Source organism: Ixodes scapularis, unplaced genomic scaffold (genome assembly GCF_016920785.2).
Source record: "Ixodes scapularis isolate PalLabHiFi unplaced genomic scaffold, ASM1692078v2 PGA_scaffold1__304_contigs__length_218370807, whole genome shotgun sequence".
In the NCBI taxonomy this organism is placed as follows: Eukaryota; Metazoa; Arthropoda; class Arachnida; order Ixodida; family Ixodidae; genus Ixodes; species Ixodes scapularis.
The window spans coordinates 35448581-35467186 of NW_024609846.1; the positions used below are offsets into that span (position 1 = coordinate 35448581).

The 18606-nt window shown below is 42.8% G+C and overlaps 1 protein-coding gene across 1 annotated transcript in view; it reads right to left on the reverse strand.

The window, feature by feature from the left end:
• Positions 1–362: 362 nt before the first annotated feature.
• The window catches only part of LOC120844653 (chymotrypsin-like elastase family member 2A), a 59153-nt gene continuing 40909 nt past the window's right edge, over positions 363–18606 (reverse strand). The window contains exons 4-6 of the mRNA XM_040216529.1: positions 17025–17169; positions 11297–11427; positions 363–1143 (exon numbers count right to left, since the gene is read on the reverse strand). Of these exons, the coding sequence (XP_040072463.1) occupies positions 931–1143; positions 11297–11427; positions 17025–17169 (489 nt within the window). The 3' untranslated portion in view covers positions 363–930. The remainder of the gene's footprint in view (positions 1144–11296; positions 11428–17024; positions 17170–18606) is intronic.

The following is an 18606-nucleotide window of genomic DNA, read 5'->3' on the forward strand; positions in this document are numbered from 1 at the left end:
TTGCCAAAAACACCCACTGTCATCAGCAAGGACAACAAACTCTGATGTACGGAAAAACACCAAGGTAAGCTGGGACGCCAGCATTCTGCTTTGGCTATACATTTTAACGTTCGAACCAATTTTTTATTTTCTCGTGAATAACAGGCGAAACAACTGAGTCAAAGGGAGCTTTCGTAGATCGCTTCTTTAGCTCCGAACTTTGTTGCGGAGGAAGACGCTGCTACTGAGCCTGCGCACCGCTAGCTTTGTCTCCACAATTCCAGGGATATTTTCCGGAGGCCGTAAGCTACCCGGATGGCGGGTGTGGTTGCAGCTTTCGGTGCCTTGTCAGCTTACAGGTGAACGGAGTGAACCTACACTTATTTCTTTTGAATGCAATATTTTATTTTTACAAGAGCAACCATAAGACAGGCGTATAAGAAATGAAAAGTATTGCTGCAGAATATTTTTGAAAAAACTCAAAATTGTATCTATCGTTTTCTCGATAAGTGTACGGAAAAAGTAACGTGAAAGTAATTTGTAATATAACGAGAAAAGTAATTTGTTACTTTCAGCGAAAGCAATTTGTAACTGTAATTAATTTCTTTTGAGGCTTGGTAATTTGTAATTGTGATCCATCTCATTTTTCAAGTGACGAGCACAAGTCTGCCCGTGACCTACACACTAATTTAGCTTCCCCGCTAAACTTAGAAGGGAAACTGACGTCGCGTAACCTGATGTCACGTTGACTTTACGACAATTTCTTTAATTTTCTAAGTTTAGCAGGAAGGTTAACGTCACGTCGCCTATACAACTAGTCAATGTTGTAGTCCATTTTACGTATGCGACACAATCGCCCATCAATTGTGTTGCATAAATCAGCATAGAGATCAATTTTTCATTAAGTTAAACGAGTACACAACTGCGGTCCATTTGGTGCTTCATGGCATCTTACGAGCTAACTAGTCTGCATATACTCCGAATTTTCTCGCGACTTGTATTGGGATTTATGTAAGGTGCAATGAAGTCTTCAATGTAGGATGACACTTTGAGAAAAAACTGCGGTGCGTATGACCATCCACAATTAAAGGGCCCTCCGCTGACAATGCCATGTTGCGACCACACGCCGTCATTTCTGTGCACAACAGGTCCACCGCTGTCGCCCTGAAATAAAAGAAAAAAAAGCCAAAAGTCAAGTATCTCTTTTTTTTTATGTGCAAGCTTTTGTTCTACGAGTAAACGGCCTTACTAGCTGTTTGATAGAAGAAAGAACAGCGTTTTCTTTACCTTTGTAAATTAACTACGTGTTTTAGAATGCTGCAAGTCTGTTTGCGTGTGGCGCTAGATGTAGTGACGAAAAGCTAAAGTTAGCGAGACCAAGGTATACAAGGAAAAGACGCAAATTCTATCTTGAGCTAGCCGACTTACACCTGAACTCAACATCTTAGAAACAATAAGTGACCTTCTGGACGCATGGGATCTTTATATTCTCACATATGAAAAATAATAGAGGAATGTCAAACTGAAAATACACGTTTTATAAGGCGGACGTGTGCTTAAAAGGTTGAGCAAAAAGGAACCGTGCATTGTGCAACGGCGACGAAAGAGCTAGTCTCCGAAGCAGCGAATCATAATGCAATTTCGCGTCATTTGTTCAAGGATAGTTTGAAACAGAATAAACGAGGACAGCCGATAATGGCTTGAAACTTTCCAGAAGTTTGTAGTTTTGAAAAAAGAAACAAAATTAACGGGCAGAACTGGGTTCGAACATCGTTCCATGAATAGCAGCTACGTTAGTTGCGAACTTCGCCAGACACGCGGCAATATTAGTAGAAAACAGTTGGCAGCAAGAGATGCGGTTGCGTTATCTATATTACCTAAAATTTGGTTTCATCGAGTTAAATCATCAAGTCACCTGCAGTGTCCTTTTTGTTGTGATATTATGTTAGGTACAAGTAGGGTAAGAGAAAAATTTGATCCTACGGTTTTCGTCGTTTGATGCAGGTAAGGTCATGCACACAAAACTTTCTCGTTCTATACCCACCGCTAGCTTCATAATTTCGCAGAGTTTCGACTTTCCGCAATGCGTACTTTCTCTGAGCGGCCCGAAAAATATAGTTATTTCTTCTTCTAAACAGCCGCTGCTTTAAATACATACTAATTTCAATTGAAGTGCCTGTGATCTGGAAATTGTGGGGACAATCCAGACATTTTCGTAGAAGGGTGTTATTCGGTTCGATGGTAATGCTTTAAACATTTGTATAGAAAGCGGAATGACTGATAATAGTTAATAAAATAGACCACTTGGCACATACGTTCGAATTAGTCTGCGGAACATACGAACCGTTCTGGCACTAACCTGGCGTTGTTACATTGGAAAACAAACAATATTTTTGAAATCATAGGAGAGCGTTGCGTAAGCATTTTCGTCAGGCCGGTCTTTGTCTTATCGTTTCAATCCTACAAACATTTGCAGAGTCATAGTAATGAATCAAATTTGAAAACGTAAAGTTATGTGTGTGTTTTCCGCCTGGAGAAATGTTTTGTTTTGAAATCTCATGCAAATCGTATAGCGTGTGCACCTACTCGACAATTGAAAGAAATTGCTAAGAAAGCTCTGAGATTTGTAAATAAAAAGTGCAATGACGTTAAATGTCATGTCTAGGGTGTCTCGAAAACTATAAGCCAGTACCTAAAAAATCGCCGAAAAACAAAAGGACGAGGAAATAGATAGACCTGAGCGCACTCGCAACTGGTTTTTATTTGTGAAATATAATCATTTATATGCATATATTTGAACTAACAGAGAATCTCTGCTAAGTTCCGTGTAACCTCCGCAACAACAAGAAATACTCATTCACCGATAAAAAAAATTGACATATCGCTAATGCATTTTTTGCCCTTTGCCTGGATTTCAAAGGCCTCATCCAGCTTTTTAGAAACATCATACCTGTATCTATACACCGACACGCTGTTTACAAACAAGTCCGCGTTTGCCCACACCAGGTGTGGGCACCGCGCGTGCGTAGAAAGCGAATTCGCGTGAAGGGAAGCATCTGCGCATGCGCCATGCCGTCGACAGCGCCACCGCACACTCTAAGAAAAAATGGAGGAGAAAGGTAGCAACGGCGCGGTCTTCCTCCCTTCTACTGACGCGCCCCCAAGCGGACACGAGAAACAGGGAGGAACGAGACGTTTTCCTCCTTCTCCAAGCAGACGGGAGGAAGCTTTCGCCCTCCCGACTCATCTTCTTTCGGTTTCGTTTTTCGAGCACGTAGCGCACGTTGTTTAGTAAAGTTATTGAGTTGTTTGAACTTCAGCAGCAGCAAAAGCCGCCTGTAATTCCGTCGTCTAGTCCAAACGTGCAGAACATTCCGGTTGAATTGACGTTTTTACCACTAATGTTATCCATTTAGTAAACGAAGCCGCTAGAAACAGCGAAGTTCCGGAGCAGTGCCAGCAGCGCTACGTACACTGGGTAAGATGGCCGTCTCTGGATTGCAGGAGCGGGACCAGGGGGGTAAAGGTGGGTGAGGAGGAGTGGCAAATCCCGTGCGCCGACACCCGGGGTCCCGAGTGAACGATCGCGAAAGAGAGCGACAGAACACGAGAGAAAGAAAGCAACGTTGCTATGGCAAACGCGAAGAGTGAAAACTCTCAGCAATATAAACAGTGATAATTTAACGTTGTAAGCTAAATTCTGAGCTATTCTAACGCTTATAAAAAGCAATAAAGTCATTACGCTGCATTAACTTCCCTTCTGTCGAAATCTCGGAAATCTGGTGGTTGCGCAGTTTCGTATTCCTCAACTGCGCCCAGCCGCGCCCCACCAGCGAAGTTGGGTATATGGTTTAGTTTAGCGTTAACGCGAGGCCGTACATCTGCGCGCAATGCAAAAAGAAAGCTTCGAAAGGAACGCGAATATCTTTCCACCAGTAAGTTCGTGGATTGTTGAAGTTCACGAAACTGCTCTGATGATGTAACCGTGTTTGGGACCCCGAGGGTCTGCCTGCATGATCCGCCGCTTGCGGCAGCCAGAATGTATGGGAAAATGGCGGACCTTTTCCTCTAGAGTTAGCATGTATGATCTCTATGAGCGGGACCCACGCGGAGCTACAGTAGCGAAATTACGCGGAACTGTGTGGACGTTTTCGACGTTCTGGAAATCGCAGGAACTGCGTCCAAGGCAGGCAGGTTTTCCTGCCGGCTGCCTAGGTGCCTTCCGGGCTGAGTTCGGTTCTGTTTTCCCTTGCCGAGCGCCAACCGGCGTTCAACGTGGTTCTGTATTTCTGCGTGTCAGCAACATCGTGATGGCAGTGTTGTGCGTAGTGAACAGAAGACGAATTATTGCCGATGTGACCGTGTGTTCGCGTATCAGTGGTGTAACAACAAGATGAGATGACGTAAACTGTCGGGCATTGATGCCGCTGGTCGGGCCGTGATCGGAGGGGACGGGATGTCGCAGGATGACATTCCGCTTTACATTAAAGAGTTTAAGATCCCTTGAGGGATTAGGGGCAGTCGATCAACGTGTGGATAGTCATGTTGGAACGCTGGTCTGAACGGTAAGCTCCTATCGTACAGTGGCCAATGTGACTCTCGGTCCCCGGGAGCGATTGCGCTCTGGGGAAAAGAGTGAACAGTACGAAATTATGACAGAAAGTAGGTATATTTACTATGAAAGTTTAGCATTAAAAAAAAAACCGCTATCCTTTATTTTACTGTTTAAATTCCTGGAGAAACTGCCCTCCAAGTTGTGCGCTGGGATGAGCGCTAGAAGATTTCGAGCTCGCTACGGCGTAGCTCTGTACACTTAACACCTGCCGCAAGCCGCGACTTTCACTGCATTCAAGTTGATCGAAAAGCGATTTCTCTGCCCGTGAAGCATCACTTCCAGCTGAGTGAATATCTGCTCTACAAAGATTAATTAAAGACGGCAATTGCAGCCGTGCGCGAACCGCACAAATAGAAAAACAAACACTACAATAGAAAATACTGACTACGAAGTGCCGTGCGGGGAAACAAACTCTGGCTTGGAACCACATTGCAGTGGCTCGACGTATTGGCTTTCAAATAATTACGGCATGATCGAGCGTTTTCTTTTTAATAAGAGATTCATCCCCTGAGCCATTAAAAATACTCTAAGATGTATGACAGTGCCGGAAATAAATCAACATGCTGGGAATATTTTTTATTGCTTAGGGAGTCACCGAAAAATTCCGTACGTTCAAGACGACAACTATAAAAGACGGAAACGCAGAGCTCAGTTGTAGTGATCGGGTTAGTGTGCTGTTGAATCGATGTATGTATGTGCGATGCATGTGCATGCGCTCTATGTAAGTTCGTATGATGTTTGTAGTATGCGTAATATGTCTATATGTGTGTATAATAGAGGTACCCGAAGATAACACCACGCAATGCTAACGAAAAAAAATTTTTTTTTCTTGTAGAACATAAATTGGGCGGTACCAAGCGCCACCTAGCGTAGCTACTTGCGATTACTCTGCTTGACCCTGCCATCTGGTGGCAAGCGATTTAACATCCTTTTACGCTACGCAGCTACGCTATAATTTCGTGTTACCGTGCTGACATAAGCCAATAGGTTGCTTCGGATTTGCTTTTTTTGAGAGCGGCTTTTGGTTTTGCGGGCGAATGGTTTACCACTCCTCCGTGATATGCGGTTGACGCAACGGTTGACAAAGGAATTGTGGCTCGAGGAATAGCAAAGGTAAGACATAAAGTGCGCAAACTGTATGCGGGTTGCCTTCGTTTAAAGGGTAACTGCAAAGAAAAAAAAGTTTTTTTTTTAAACAGCCTAATTGGGACAAGCATGTCACAAAACAAATGTTCCGCGAAAAAAATTATTTTTTGTATCAATATTTACGCCACAGGACGTAATTTAGTAGAGTCAGAACCTGTCCACATTTGAAACTCCCGCTCTTTCGACCCCCGCGGAAGAGGAGTACGCCCCGCCCCTCACTCTCCTTGCGTTGCGGAGTTGAACTGGTTGAACGACGCAGCGTCTCGACTTCCGGCAAGATCTGGCAACTACGCCAGGCCGCGGTACCGCGGTATTGTTTTGGTTTGACGCGGTTTGCGAGAATATGTAGCGAAGACGTCACCGGAGAAGTGCCCCTGTGATGTTCCCGGAAGACGGAAAGTATCGTTTGTAATCGTCGTGCGCGCTTTGAAAGCGAAGGGAGTCACAGAATCCACGAGTGCGCAACCACAAGCCAAGGTTCACGACAGCGCTGCGTTGGTTTCGGCGATCTCGTTCTGTTTGGTGCAACACGGCGATGCGACAGAGCTGAAACGTTCGTGGTGTGTGTAATGCGGTGCTAACACGGAGCGCAAATTGGTTGTTGTGGGGTTGACGTTCAACCAGTTAAGTCCCGTCGTCGTCAGCTGATCCAGTCAAACTGGTCCGGGAGGACGCTGGGAGCGTTTTTAAAAGTAAATCTGCCTCGTTGTGTTTCAAAATGTGGAAGTTTCCCGACGCATGCCGTGAGTAAAAAGCTGCGGCCGTTTTCAAGTGTTTTAATTGAACAATGGACTCCGAATTGGTGTCCTAAATCTGCCGTTTTTATGCTTCGTGTTGGACTGCGTTTGTACAGCGTGTTGCATCGTGCGGTGTGAATAAATTTGGGCACGATTTCGTACCTGCCTACAGATGCATGAACTGAGACCATTTTTACGTAGTGGACATAGTGCTTTTTTATTGTCTGTCTAGTCGCGGACGTTAGGTGCACACGGGGCGAATCTCGACGGCCTCCAGAGCGATATGACGAGAACGTAACTAGACACGTTGGTCGCTACGCGAACGCCCGATTGCCTCCAGCCAAATAGCATTCCTTTCGGGGCGACATCGCTGCTGGAAGGCTCATTGTCGGGATCACACATCTGACATCTCCAAAAAGTCAGCATTTGCACGCGCAAACAAGCAAAAAAAAAAAAAAGCACGCTAAGCAAGCAAAGAGGAAAACGAAAGAACCGCCCTATGAAAGCCAAAACCCCGCGTCGCTTCCTATCACTAACACCTGCGACAGCTGCTAAACACACACTACTTCACTTCAAGAAGTCTCACTCAAGCACCTGGGTCAGCACGAAACGACGAAACACTGATCACTACGGCGAAATGATTAGTCGAGGTAGGCGAGACAGGCGGGAGCAGAGACTTCGGCGGCCATGAAAGAATGGCGAAGCTTTTGTTTGTATCAATCCAAACGGAAGTGCCCGTCTTGTAAACTTTTTGTAAAGAATAATAACTCTCATCACATGGGTTATTCTTTAAACGTAAAAATATGCCGCTCAAAAGGAAATAGCAACATATAACAAAGGTTTAACAACCGGATCTAAGCTGTCAATCAAACTCTTAGCCAATGAGAACCTTTTGGGATTGACGTCACATAATCACAACTTCGTGGCGCGCGATTTAAAACAGACGAAATAGCCGCAAACTAAAATGAGTCTCACGCAATAAATATTGCTGTAAAAAATGTTTTTTTCTCGCGGAAAATTTGTTTTTTGACATGCTTGTCCCAATTAGGCTATTTTAAAAAAAACTTTTTTTTCTTTGCAGTTACCCTTTAACATCGCACTGCTGACGATGAGAAGACTGAGTGACTGCATGCTTTCGAAACGTAAGTTTCTTTACCTGCAGGGGGAAGCCGGCTTCGGAAATAAATACAGTTCGCGGAAAGCTCTTGTTGCGTTTTTATTTGCTGCTCCTCTTGCTCCGTACAATAGACTTAGTGTTCTCGTTAAGCCTTATTGAGCTCGATTTGCTCGATTCGTGGCCGCCATAATGAGATTCAGGCGACGGAGGAACTTTTGCTCCCCTGCTTTAGGGACGAAAGTTTCTCCCTTTCTGAAGGAACATATGTGTCAAGAGGGTTCCTTCCTTTAGGGAGGACTATAATGACCCTTTTTTCTAAGAGTGCAGCTACGTGACGTCAGGGCCGCGTGTCGGTCTATAGACCTTTCCAGCGGCAGTCTCGAACGAAGCGAGCCGGCAAAAAATGCTGAGTCATTGAGCTGTGGACGCACGCGCAACGTCCGATATACCGCACAGCAGATCAACGGCGCATGCTTGGAAGGCGTTCCACAGCCCAGCAGACAAAGATGGCAGCGCGCACGAGGCGATTTCTGCAAAAGTCTATACTCGCGGTCAGCTTTCTGTGGCAATGCAGTCAATGCTAGGGGAGAGGGTTCATCAACCACTCTACCCGCACTTTCCTCCTCTCTTCGGATTGATAAAGAAACCTGACGGCGAGTACAGAAATCTGGAGTCGCCAAATGACGGAGCACATGTGCAACAACTGCAGTGATTGGCAAGATGTCGCGATGGACTGACTTTCGTCGTCGCGGCGTGTTCACATGCACGATCATTGAAGCACCTTCCCGAATGCTCGATATAAGACGAGCCGCATGATGTTGGAATTTCGAAGACAACACCCGTAGTACACTCCGTGTATTTGGTGCAGTGTCTGGTATCAGACGCATCTTTCGATACAATGCGATTGTTTATCCTACGGCGCAGCCACGCCAGCTTATTTGGAGTAGTAAACACCAAAGGCACCTGGTAGCGCGAGGTAACTTTCTTAAAATTATGTGTTACTGTGTGCATATACATGACTAACACCTCCCTCGTTCTATTCCTGTCGCTGGGCTGCCTCAGTAATCCTTTAATCGTGTTTACCAGGCTCTCTGCCAGCACGACCAGGGTGCCCTGAGGGAACCCCGCTCTCTTAAGCCTGCAACCTGTTTATCGAAACTTTCTTGTGCGCTATGCCTGTAAAAATATTTAAGAGCCGTTTTTGGACACATAAAGTCAATGTTCCTATTCGCAAATTTGGAATGAGCAGAGCTATACGGGAAGTGGCCCTTTTTGACCTTGGCTTGTACGTCCAGCAAATGTGGTCCTTCTGGAGACTTAACCGAAGGTCCAGGAACTGCAACTGTCCCCACCTTGGCTCCACATGAGTAAAGTGTACCCCACTGCCACATGTCCTAAACACCTCCAACATTTCCCTCACTTCAAATTCTAGTGCGTCAGCCTGATTACTCAGAGTAAGGAAATCATCCACAAATCTGAATATGTTGAACCTGCTAGAGACCCGTAGTTTCTTTTGCGATGGCTTTTCCGCACGCACTGAGAGAAACGTTGCACAACACAGGTGCCAAACTAGAGCCAATACAAATGCCCTTTTTTTCCAAAGATATCCCCATAAAAAAATGTGAGCTTCAAGTAATATGTAAAAAGCTAAAAAAAATGGTCAGCGGTAATCCTACAGGAACTCTTGAACGGAAGATTATCGTTCTTTGTCAATGCACTCTCTCATAGACAGAAACAGGGGGTCGTGAGGAACTGAATAGAAAAGGTCTTCGACGTCGACAGAGAAATCCCTTCGCATTCCCCTGTGGACACTCTCTCAACAATTGAATTATGTAATCAGAATTTTGCACCACAAACGGGTCATGAAAATTGAGGGCCGTCAAATGTTTACAGGTGAAGTAGGCAACGTTATACAGCCATGAATTCTCCTCGGTAACATTAACCCTGAAGGAGACCCCCGCTTTATGAGTTTTTGCCGTAAAGGACATGTCCAGTTTTAGTTTCTTGCTGGAAAGTCAAATACAGTTGCAGTTCCTCGACCTTCGCTAAGCCTCCAGAAGGACCACATTTGTTGGACGTACCCGCCAAGGTAAAAAAGGCCATTCCCGTGTATAGCTCTGCTTATTTCAAAGTTGTGAAAAGAAGCATTGTGTCTGTGTGTCTAGGAACGGTCCTTAAAACATCCTGCAGGCATAGTGCACAAGCAAGTCTCGATAAACAGGTTGCGAGGCTTAAGAGAGCGGATCTCCCCAAGGGCACTATGCTCGAGGTGGCAGAGAGCCTGGTAAAGAAAATAAAGGATTGCAGAGGCAGCCCTCCGACAGGAATATGACGAGGCCGGTGTTAATCACGTAAATGCACACAATCACGCATAATCTTAAGAAAGTTGCCTCGCGCTACGATGTGCCTGTGTTGTTTACTCCTGCCAATTAGCTGGCATGGCGGCGCCGTAGGATCAACAATCTCATTGTATCGAAAGATCCCTGTAATACCAGGCACCGCACAAAATACACGGAGTGTACTACGGGTGTTGTCTACGAAATTCCAACATCACGTAGCTCGTATTTTATCGGCAAGACGGGAAGGTGCTTCTGTGATCGTGCACATGAGCACACCGTGGTGACAAAAGCCACTCCATCGGGACCTCTTGCGAATCACTGCAGTCGCTGCCCATGTGCCTCGTCATTTAACGACACCAGATTTCTGGCTAGATACACGGATAGGGTTTCTAGAGAGCTGCATGGGGCCTTCGGAATCCAGTCAGAGGGCAAAAAAATGCTTAAGCGATAAGTCCATTTCCTTATCGGTAAATGACTATTTCTTTTTGTTGCGGAGGTTACACAGAACTTAGGAGAGATTATGTGTTAGTTCAAATATGTATATAGGATTTGTTTTCACAAATAAAAAAAAACCTGTTGCGAGTGCGCTCTCGTTTGTTTACTTCCTTGTCTTTGTGTGTTTTTGGCGCTTTTTTAGGTGATCATGAACGAACTTGCCCAAATTGCTACCTAAATGCTTTATGCCAGCGTTGGCGATAACAAGTTAGTAGTCATGGTGCAACCGGTAACCGTAACTCTTTTCGGTAAGGTTGTAGCGTACTTGTTACATTCCTGAAACAGTTACGCGTAAAGTACTTTCCTTACTTATTTCGCCGTAATGTGGTACGTAATTGCATTACTTCTATATTTTTTTTAAAAACTAAAAAATCTAATTTAAATTTTTTTTTGCGTTTCTATGCGTTAATCCCTATAGAGTTTTGAGTTCCCAGCGCTTACGACTTATGCATACTTGTAACGTCAAATGAGTAAAACGTTTAATTCGCAATTAGAAAAGTAACGCAAGAGTAACGTCCGTTACTTTTTAACGGTAACGGTAAATCGTTACATTTATTTTAAGATAAGTTTGGGCGGTAACGCGTTTTTTTTATTTGGAAGTAAAAAGTAACGTATTTCGTTACTTTTTTTTCGGGTAACGCCCACAAGATTGCTATTGACAAATGTTAGTCGTACCAACACATTTTTTGTCAACTTTATTAACTGCTTTGATTCCTCCAATTACAACGTAATATCTAGTCGCACTTTCTTCGAGGTTATTTTCTACGAAACTCTCTCGCATATGTTGAGTCGACGAAGAATAAATGTAAAGACACTTCAAGAATTCAGTGACCTGAAAGTCCTGAAGCCTTCGCACATTTGTACTCACCCTGCAGGTGCTGCCATGCACATGACCTCCGCAGAATATTTGTGAAATTACTGTTACTCCTCTAGCTCTGCAATCACTGTTTGATAAGTACTGCACCCTAGTCTGTTTCAGTACTGGTGAACCTCGGCTGCCTGATGGAAAACAAAAAGGAAGAAATGCACGTTGAAATGTATAGAAATACAAATCACTACAAGTGGTATACCGCGTAGAAAAGATTGACTGCCTTATCTTGAAAAGGCACCTGTGGCTCCGTTGGTTCGTTCAGGTTGTCTTATTTTGTTCTTCATTAAATATATGTACGTCGCCTTCATAAGGTTCGCAAATGCAGAGAATTAGTATTACCTAATAGATGAAAGTCTTTAAAAGTGTTTTTAAGGTCAATGCTCCAGCTTGGGCGAGTTGTTTAATCACGTTTATATTTCACAGCGCACAAAAGACAGCACACCATCAAATCAGATCCACACAAAGAAAGAACCCAGCGCTGATTGTCAACTCTGCGATATATTAAACATCATCTTCGTTATCTTTTACTCTGACGCACTAAAAAGGAGAAGAAAATAAAAATTAACCCAAAAGAACTGAGAAGAAAAAAAGAAATTGATAAATAAAAGGAAATGGAGAGAAGATAACGAAGAAAAAATAGTCAAGAAAAAAAAAAGAAAAAAGAAAAAATGAAAGAGAATAAGATCAAGTCCTACTACGGTAAAAGTTACTAAGGACGTTTTCCTTAATAATCTAACTTTTTTTAATAAGGTAATTGACGGGATACTATGACATAATCCATCTAGCAGGTCTATTCTAGCGGCTTCGATAGTTTCTCTAGTTAGTTTGTTCTTGCTTCGTCCCAGTATTGTGCAATTGTCTAGAAGGGGGAGCATCCAAAATCTCTGCAGTGAATGCCCAGACGACCTGAGTTAGCGTTAATGGCGTTGTTGTTATGTTCTCGAAGCCTATTGTTAAGACAGCTACCCGTCTGCCCGACGTAACGCTTCCCACAGGCAAGAGGGGAAAGAATATATCACTCCTTCTTCACAAGAAATGAACTTGGTCTTGTGGTTTTTGTTGCAGCGCCCTGGTGGAATAGATGGCCCATTCATCCGCTTGCATAGGCTGGAAGGTTTTTGCGGAGCAAAGAAAACAACGGCGATGTTTAGTCTACTTGCTACTTTTTAAAGCTTGTGGGACAAATTGTGAATATAAGGCACTATGACAGGCCTTATAGTGAGTTTTCTTGGTTTGTGATTAGTAGCCTATGCTTGGTTGAACTCCTTAAGTAGGCCTTCAGAGACTGAATTTATAATTACGAAGGGTATCCTGCTGAAACCAATTGTGTGATTTGCGTTTGAAGCTCATATAGGTCATGTGCACGCAGGATTTTTTGAGAGAGTTTTTTTATCAAAGTTTAGCAATGCCTCGTTTAACATGTTTTGAGTGTACGGAACTATGATTAAGTAGTGGCTTTTTTGCCCTCGGTTTATGAGACCAGCAGATGTGACGGCTTTTAAGAAACAATCGAAGGTCTAAGAATTGTATTGAATACTCGACCGGAAGTTCGTGGGTAAGTTTCAACGGATCAAGGCATTTTTGGAAGGTGGAAAGAATATTGGCCACCAAGCTGGGGAAGGTACTGTCAAAAAGAACCATCTAGTCATCCGCGTACCGCAAGACACACACTATTTCTTAACTGTTAAGGTTTTGCTGTAGGATTCTGTTGTGGGAGGCCAGAAAGAGGTCACTGAGCACAGGAGCTGTACAGGAACCTATACATATTCGCGTTTTTTTAAAAATATGTTAAGCCATTCCAGGTGGCAAACGCAGAATGTTGACTCCTTTTTTGTCATAACCTTTCAAAATGCAGCAGGGTTGTCCATCAAGGGCTTTCTGAAACTAATATTCACCTACTTGCATTCTACGTTTGCCACCTGGAATGGCTTAACATATTAAAAAAAAACAGGAATATGCATAGGTTCCTGATAGCTTCTGTGCTCAGTGACATCTTTCTTGCCTTCCACAACAGAATGTTACAGCAAAACCTTGACAGTTCAAAAATAGTGCGTGTGTTTCGGTACCTTGATGACTACTTGGCTTTTCTTGACAGCAAAGATAGCACCTTCGCCACCTCCCTACCGAAAAATGCGGTATAACTTTCCCTATCCGGAATATGGAACCGGGAATTTGTTACTGGAAACCCGAAATCCAGATTGAGAACAAAGGAATAATTTCTGAAAACCTAAATTCCAGATAGAGTCCAGATAGAATCCAGATAGATTTCCGGTTCCATAATCCGGATAGCGAAAAGTTATACCGGAATTTTCGGTAGGGCTTGGTGGCCGATGTTCTTTCTACCAACCAAAAATGCCTTGATTCGTTAAAACTTACCCACGAACTTCCGGTCAAGTATTCAATACGATTCTTAGACCTTCGATTGTTTCTTAAAAGTCGTCACATCTGCTGGTCCTATGAAACGAGGGCAAAGAAGCCACTACTTAATCATAGTTCCGCACACTCAAAACTTGTCAAACGAGGCATTGCTAAACTTTGCCTAAAAAACTCTCTCAAGAAATCCGGCGTGCACATGACCGATATGAGCTTCAAAACGCAAATAACCCGATTGGTGTTAGCAGGATAACCTTTGTCGTTATTAGTTTCAGTCTCTGAATGCCTAGTTAAGGAGGTCAAGCAAGCGGAAGCTATACTAACCACAGAACAAGAGAATGCAATATAAGGCCTGTTATGGTGCTTTATCTTCACAACCTGTTTCACAAGCTTAAAAAGGTAGCAAGTAGAGTCAACGTTGACGTTGTTTTTGCTGCTCCGCAAAAGCTTTCCAGCCTATGCAAGCGGATGAATGATCCATCTATTCTACCAGAGTGCTGCAACAATAACCACAAGACCGAGTTCGTTTCCTGTGCAGAAGGTGTGATATATTCTTTCCCTATTACCTGTGGGAAGTGTTACGCCAGGCAGACGGGTCGCTGTCTTAACGATAGGCTTCGAGGAAATAACAACAAACGCCATTAACGCTAACTCAGGTCATCTGGGCAACTAAGTAAGAATTTATCGAAGCCGCTACCATAGACCTGCTAGATGGATTATGTGTTAGTACCCAGTCGATTACCTTGACCAAAAAATACTTTGATTGTTTAGAAAAACCTCCTTAGTAACTTTTACGATAGTCGGACTTGATCTTATTCTCTTTCACATCTTTCTTCTTTTCGTTTTGTATTTTTATTTTCTTGACTCCTTTTTCTTCCTAATCTTCTCTCTCTGATCTTCCTAGATAAATTCTTATTTTTTTCTTCTTTTATTGCGTAAGAGAAAAAGGTAACGAAGATGATGTTCAATATATCCCAGAGTTGACAGTCAGCGCTGCGTGAGTGTTGTTTGTTTGAGTGGATCGATTTTGACGGTGTGCCGTCTTTTTTGTGCTCTGAAGTATGAGCATGTTTTTAATGGTTTGTGTTCGATGTTGCGATTAGCATTTCTCAAACCTGACTTATTTTATTACAGCGAAAATTGATATTTATGCTCTGAGTGCGCTACAGTCTTCTGTTGCTGTAATAATGGCTGAAATAAAATAAAAATGGCTGCATCTTCATAATCTAATAAGATACACATAAGGGGCACGTGAGAAATTGGAGTATGCTTAAACGTTCGCTATTGAGAACAGTTGCAGTCACAAAATATAAACACACACACACACACACACGCAATCTCACCTGCGCATAAATAAGATTCAATGCAAAATATCTGTTTCTGATGCTGTTTGTTACGAGAATCAACCACTTGAATAAAAACGTATTAAAAAGAGGGATGTCGTTCACTGTGGAAACACTTTATCGCGATTTTCGTTTCTTAAATGTCCAGTTCCTATCACATGTTTAGGGGCTGGAAATAAAGCTTCAATTATACCAAATGTTAGATTAATAAGCCACACGTTACTTATTCAGAACAGTTGTTTTTAAACATAATAAACTATAACCCCAAGACTAGCGAAAAAGACAACGACGAAAGAGAACAAGAACAAGAGTCTCAAACACAGCCACACCTTGAACACAGCTCAGCTCGGTTTGAGACTTCTCTTCTTCCTCTCCTTCATCGTCGTCTTTCCCTCTAATCTTAGGGTTATAGATTATCATGTTTAATCAACATCAACTCGTATTGCCCCCTAAAATACTTTTCTTCAGTTGTTATTATTTTTTTCTGTCCAATGTAACGCAAATCACAAATATCAAGATACGTGACCAACGATATAAAAAAAAGTGCAGGAATCCCTTTACGTCATTTAGAAACCACGAAATTTTGACTACGCGTAATATACTCAATTAAAGAAGTCTCAGTGCTCTTTTCCGCTGGACGAAGAAACAGCCAGTCACGAAAAAAAAATAGAATGATCTTAGCGAATGATAACCTCAAAAAAGTAAATACAACTGGATTAAAAAAAAAGGAAAATACGAAGTTTAAATATTTCTTTTGAAACATCGTGTTCATTGATACTGCGCAGCATTTTTGGTGTCTAATCGTACTCTGAGTTTCGCCTTTGCTGGAAACCTTCTACTATTCGCCATGATGGCTGCCTATCTGTTCTGCGGGAACGTAAACTCACAGACGGTTCTTAGAGTGGATAGCCTAAAAAGTGCCCGTGCACCTTCTATCACGCAAAATAATCGAAAGTCGATCTTTGTGATTCACTGTCAGGGTTCTCCCTGACAGTGAAGTCTGCCCTAAAAGACCTAGCGTGACGTGAGCTTGTGAAACACCGCCATATCGGTTTCCCATGGAAACCGATATGGCGGTGTTTTACGTATTTAGCCATATGTTTTCTTATTTAGCGTTTTTGTGTCACTTGATGATTTCCCTGTTCATTTGTATTGTATTTAAAATCATTAAGCGAGAAATATTTATCTCAGTTCGAACACGAACACAAAGCAGAAATTGGTCTTCTGAGAAAATCGGAACAGTGAGCTTTTTTCTGCCATCCACTTTGCGCGTCAATTACGTAACGTCCCACTGCAAGTAAATACGAATGAAAAAGACAAAGAGAAAAAAGGGATCTCTTATTGTAAAAAAAGAATCTGAACGCAAAATAAGAAAGAAAGCTTTTGCAAAAACTAAAAATGCCAAGCTGCTTTAGTTCTATTATGGCGGTGTTCACTCGATAAAAAGGTGTTCATTAAACGGTAGTTTAAATTAACAGTAATTTATTATTTTTAATTGTTTTCAGTGGTCTGACGGATGGAGCAGTCAGTCGTGTTCAAATATACATCCAGTGATTCCGAAGCACAATTTAATACCTATAGTGATATAAATCAATGTTATTTATATCAAATAATATTGATTTCTGTCAAATACATTTGGTTTAAATAAAATATATCTGATTTACCGGACCTTTGAAAAGAAATAACAACTTTTTGACATGGCTCTGACGATCATGAATATTACCAAAAGCGTCTTGATGTGCCCTTCAGTCATGTCCTCACAATGTAGGGCCTCTATAGCATAGAGACCCTATATATACATTGCATGTTAAGGTTTTTAAAATGTAAAAAAGGCAATTAAAAAAAGGAACCCGTGATCTCCAGTTTTTATAAGCATAGTGATTAGCTCTCGAAGGGCTCTGTAAATGGAAGGGGAGGAAGGGGGGAGGGTGGCAGGAGCAGACGTACGGGCATTTCTTAGGGTGTCTGTTTTCAAATGAATGTGTCGAGATATTCTTGAGTAGTCTTACGTTCTGTCTCTCCCCAACCAAGAACGAACACCTTCGATGTATTGGACAGTTCTTCGTGGTTTTCGGGCAAGCACACTGGCTGTATGGTCGTCGTCGTGTTCACCTTGCTCTTCAACTTGATGATTGCGATGTCCTGCCCTAAACCCTGCGAAAAGAAGGTGGTCTGTTGGGGTCATGTCTCTACTACATGCGTCACGGCACGAATCATGGCTGGTGCTTGCTACGGCATGCTGTCGCCTGATAGTGCTGGACGGATTTGACTTCTAAAATCTAAAGTAATCAATTACATCTCCCGTGACTTGCATTCAAAGTGACGTCGCTCACAAGTTGCCGTGTTCGATACAGACTTTTCTTCTAGGCCAAACAAATCGTTGCCCCTTACGTGACCCAAACGCTTCCCCATGCTCATACTGTATTGCAAATGGTGGAACCAGTTAAGGAATCTCAGCATTGTTTTAAGCTCACTCTCAGAACTAGACATAAAGGGATTTTCTGCCCACAATCACGGTATTGCCAGTATTAAAAAAATGTACACCTTCCAATAGTAATTTAAATAAAACAATCAGAAATTACTCACGAAATTACAATACAAATAAATCGAGGTTCCCGACTAATCGATTGAAAACCTTGGGGCTGTCCGTTTTATCTAAATTTTTATCTAATGACTCACAGGCTTCTTCGGTTATCTGCACGGCTGGTCAGATAGAAAATAAAATTGGCCATTGTAGCTGACGGGTGCCGATTCACATTGCCGCCCATAATGTGACCCTATGCTGAGCGCAAGTTTGTCTGCCTTTTGCGCATGGGTTCCGGTGACGTCTAAACGCAGAGTTCAGATTTGCTCTGATTGAAATGATATTGGGCAGACTTCAGTGCTAGCTGTCTCGAGGTCTACCCACTATCCTTCCAATCAAAGCCATCCAGAGCTCGTCGTTCTGACGTCACCGCAATCCCTGCGCAAGAGGCAGAAGAACTTGCGCTCCGTATAGTCAGATACAGCTGAAGAAACGCAGGGTGTTCCGAATCTCGAACACGGCATTATTGCGGCGACGCTAATAGAAAGTTTTGGGGAACCGTTTTTGCATATTGAATACTCTACGATAGGCCCTCCAATACGAACTGCGCATGTGCCACGGCAGAGGGCTCACACAATCGCAGTTCGTACTGGAGGGCCTATCGTAGAGTTTCAGACGTGCAAAAATCGTTCCCTAAGTCTGTAATTAATCCAGGTGCATTCGCCGATAAGTCCGCATAAAATGCCCAAACATTTTTTCGCCACGCCCGTCGTTTTTTTTATTTTTTATATTATTTATTTGCAGTAAGTGTACAATAGCTGAGAACGTTATTATTCACTTTACATCGATGGTTTAGCTGGAAACTTTAACGTTTGCCGTGTGTGACTGTTAAGAAAATGCCAACAATTCGTTGTCACCAGTTGCGCACGGGAAAATAAATTTTTACCTTTCAACAAGGGCTAAATCAACGGCTGCGTGATTGACATTTACACGTCTCGCCTATTTATAGTTTATCGTAGGATCATACATTGGAAGAGAGGCTCTGCCTACATGAAGACAAAAATCGA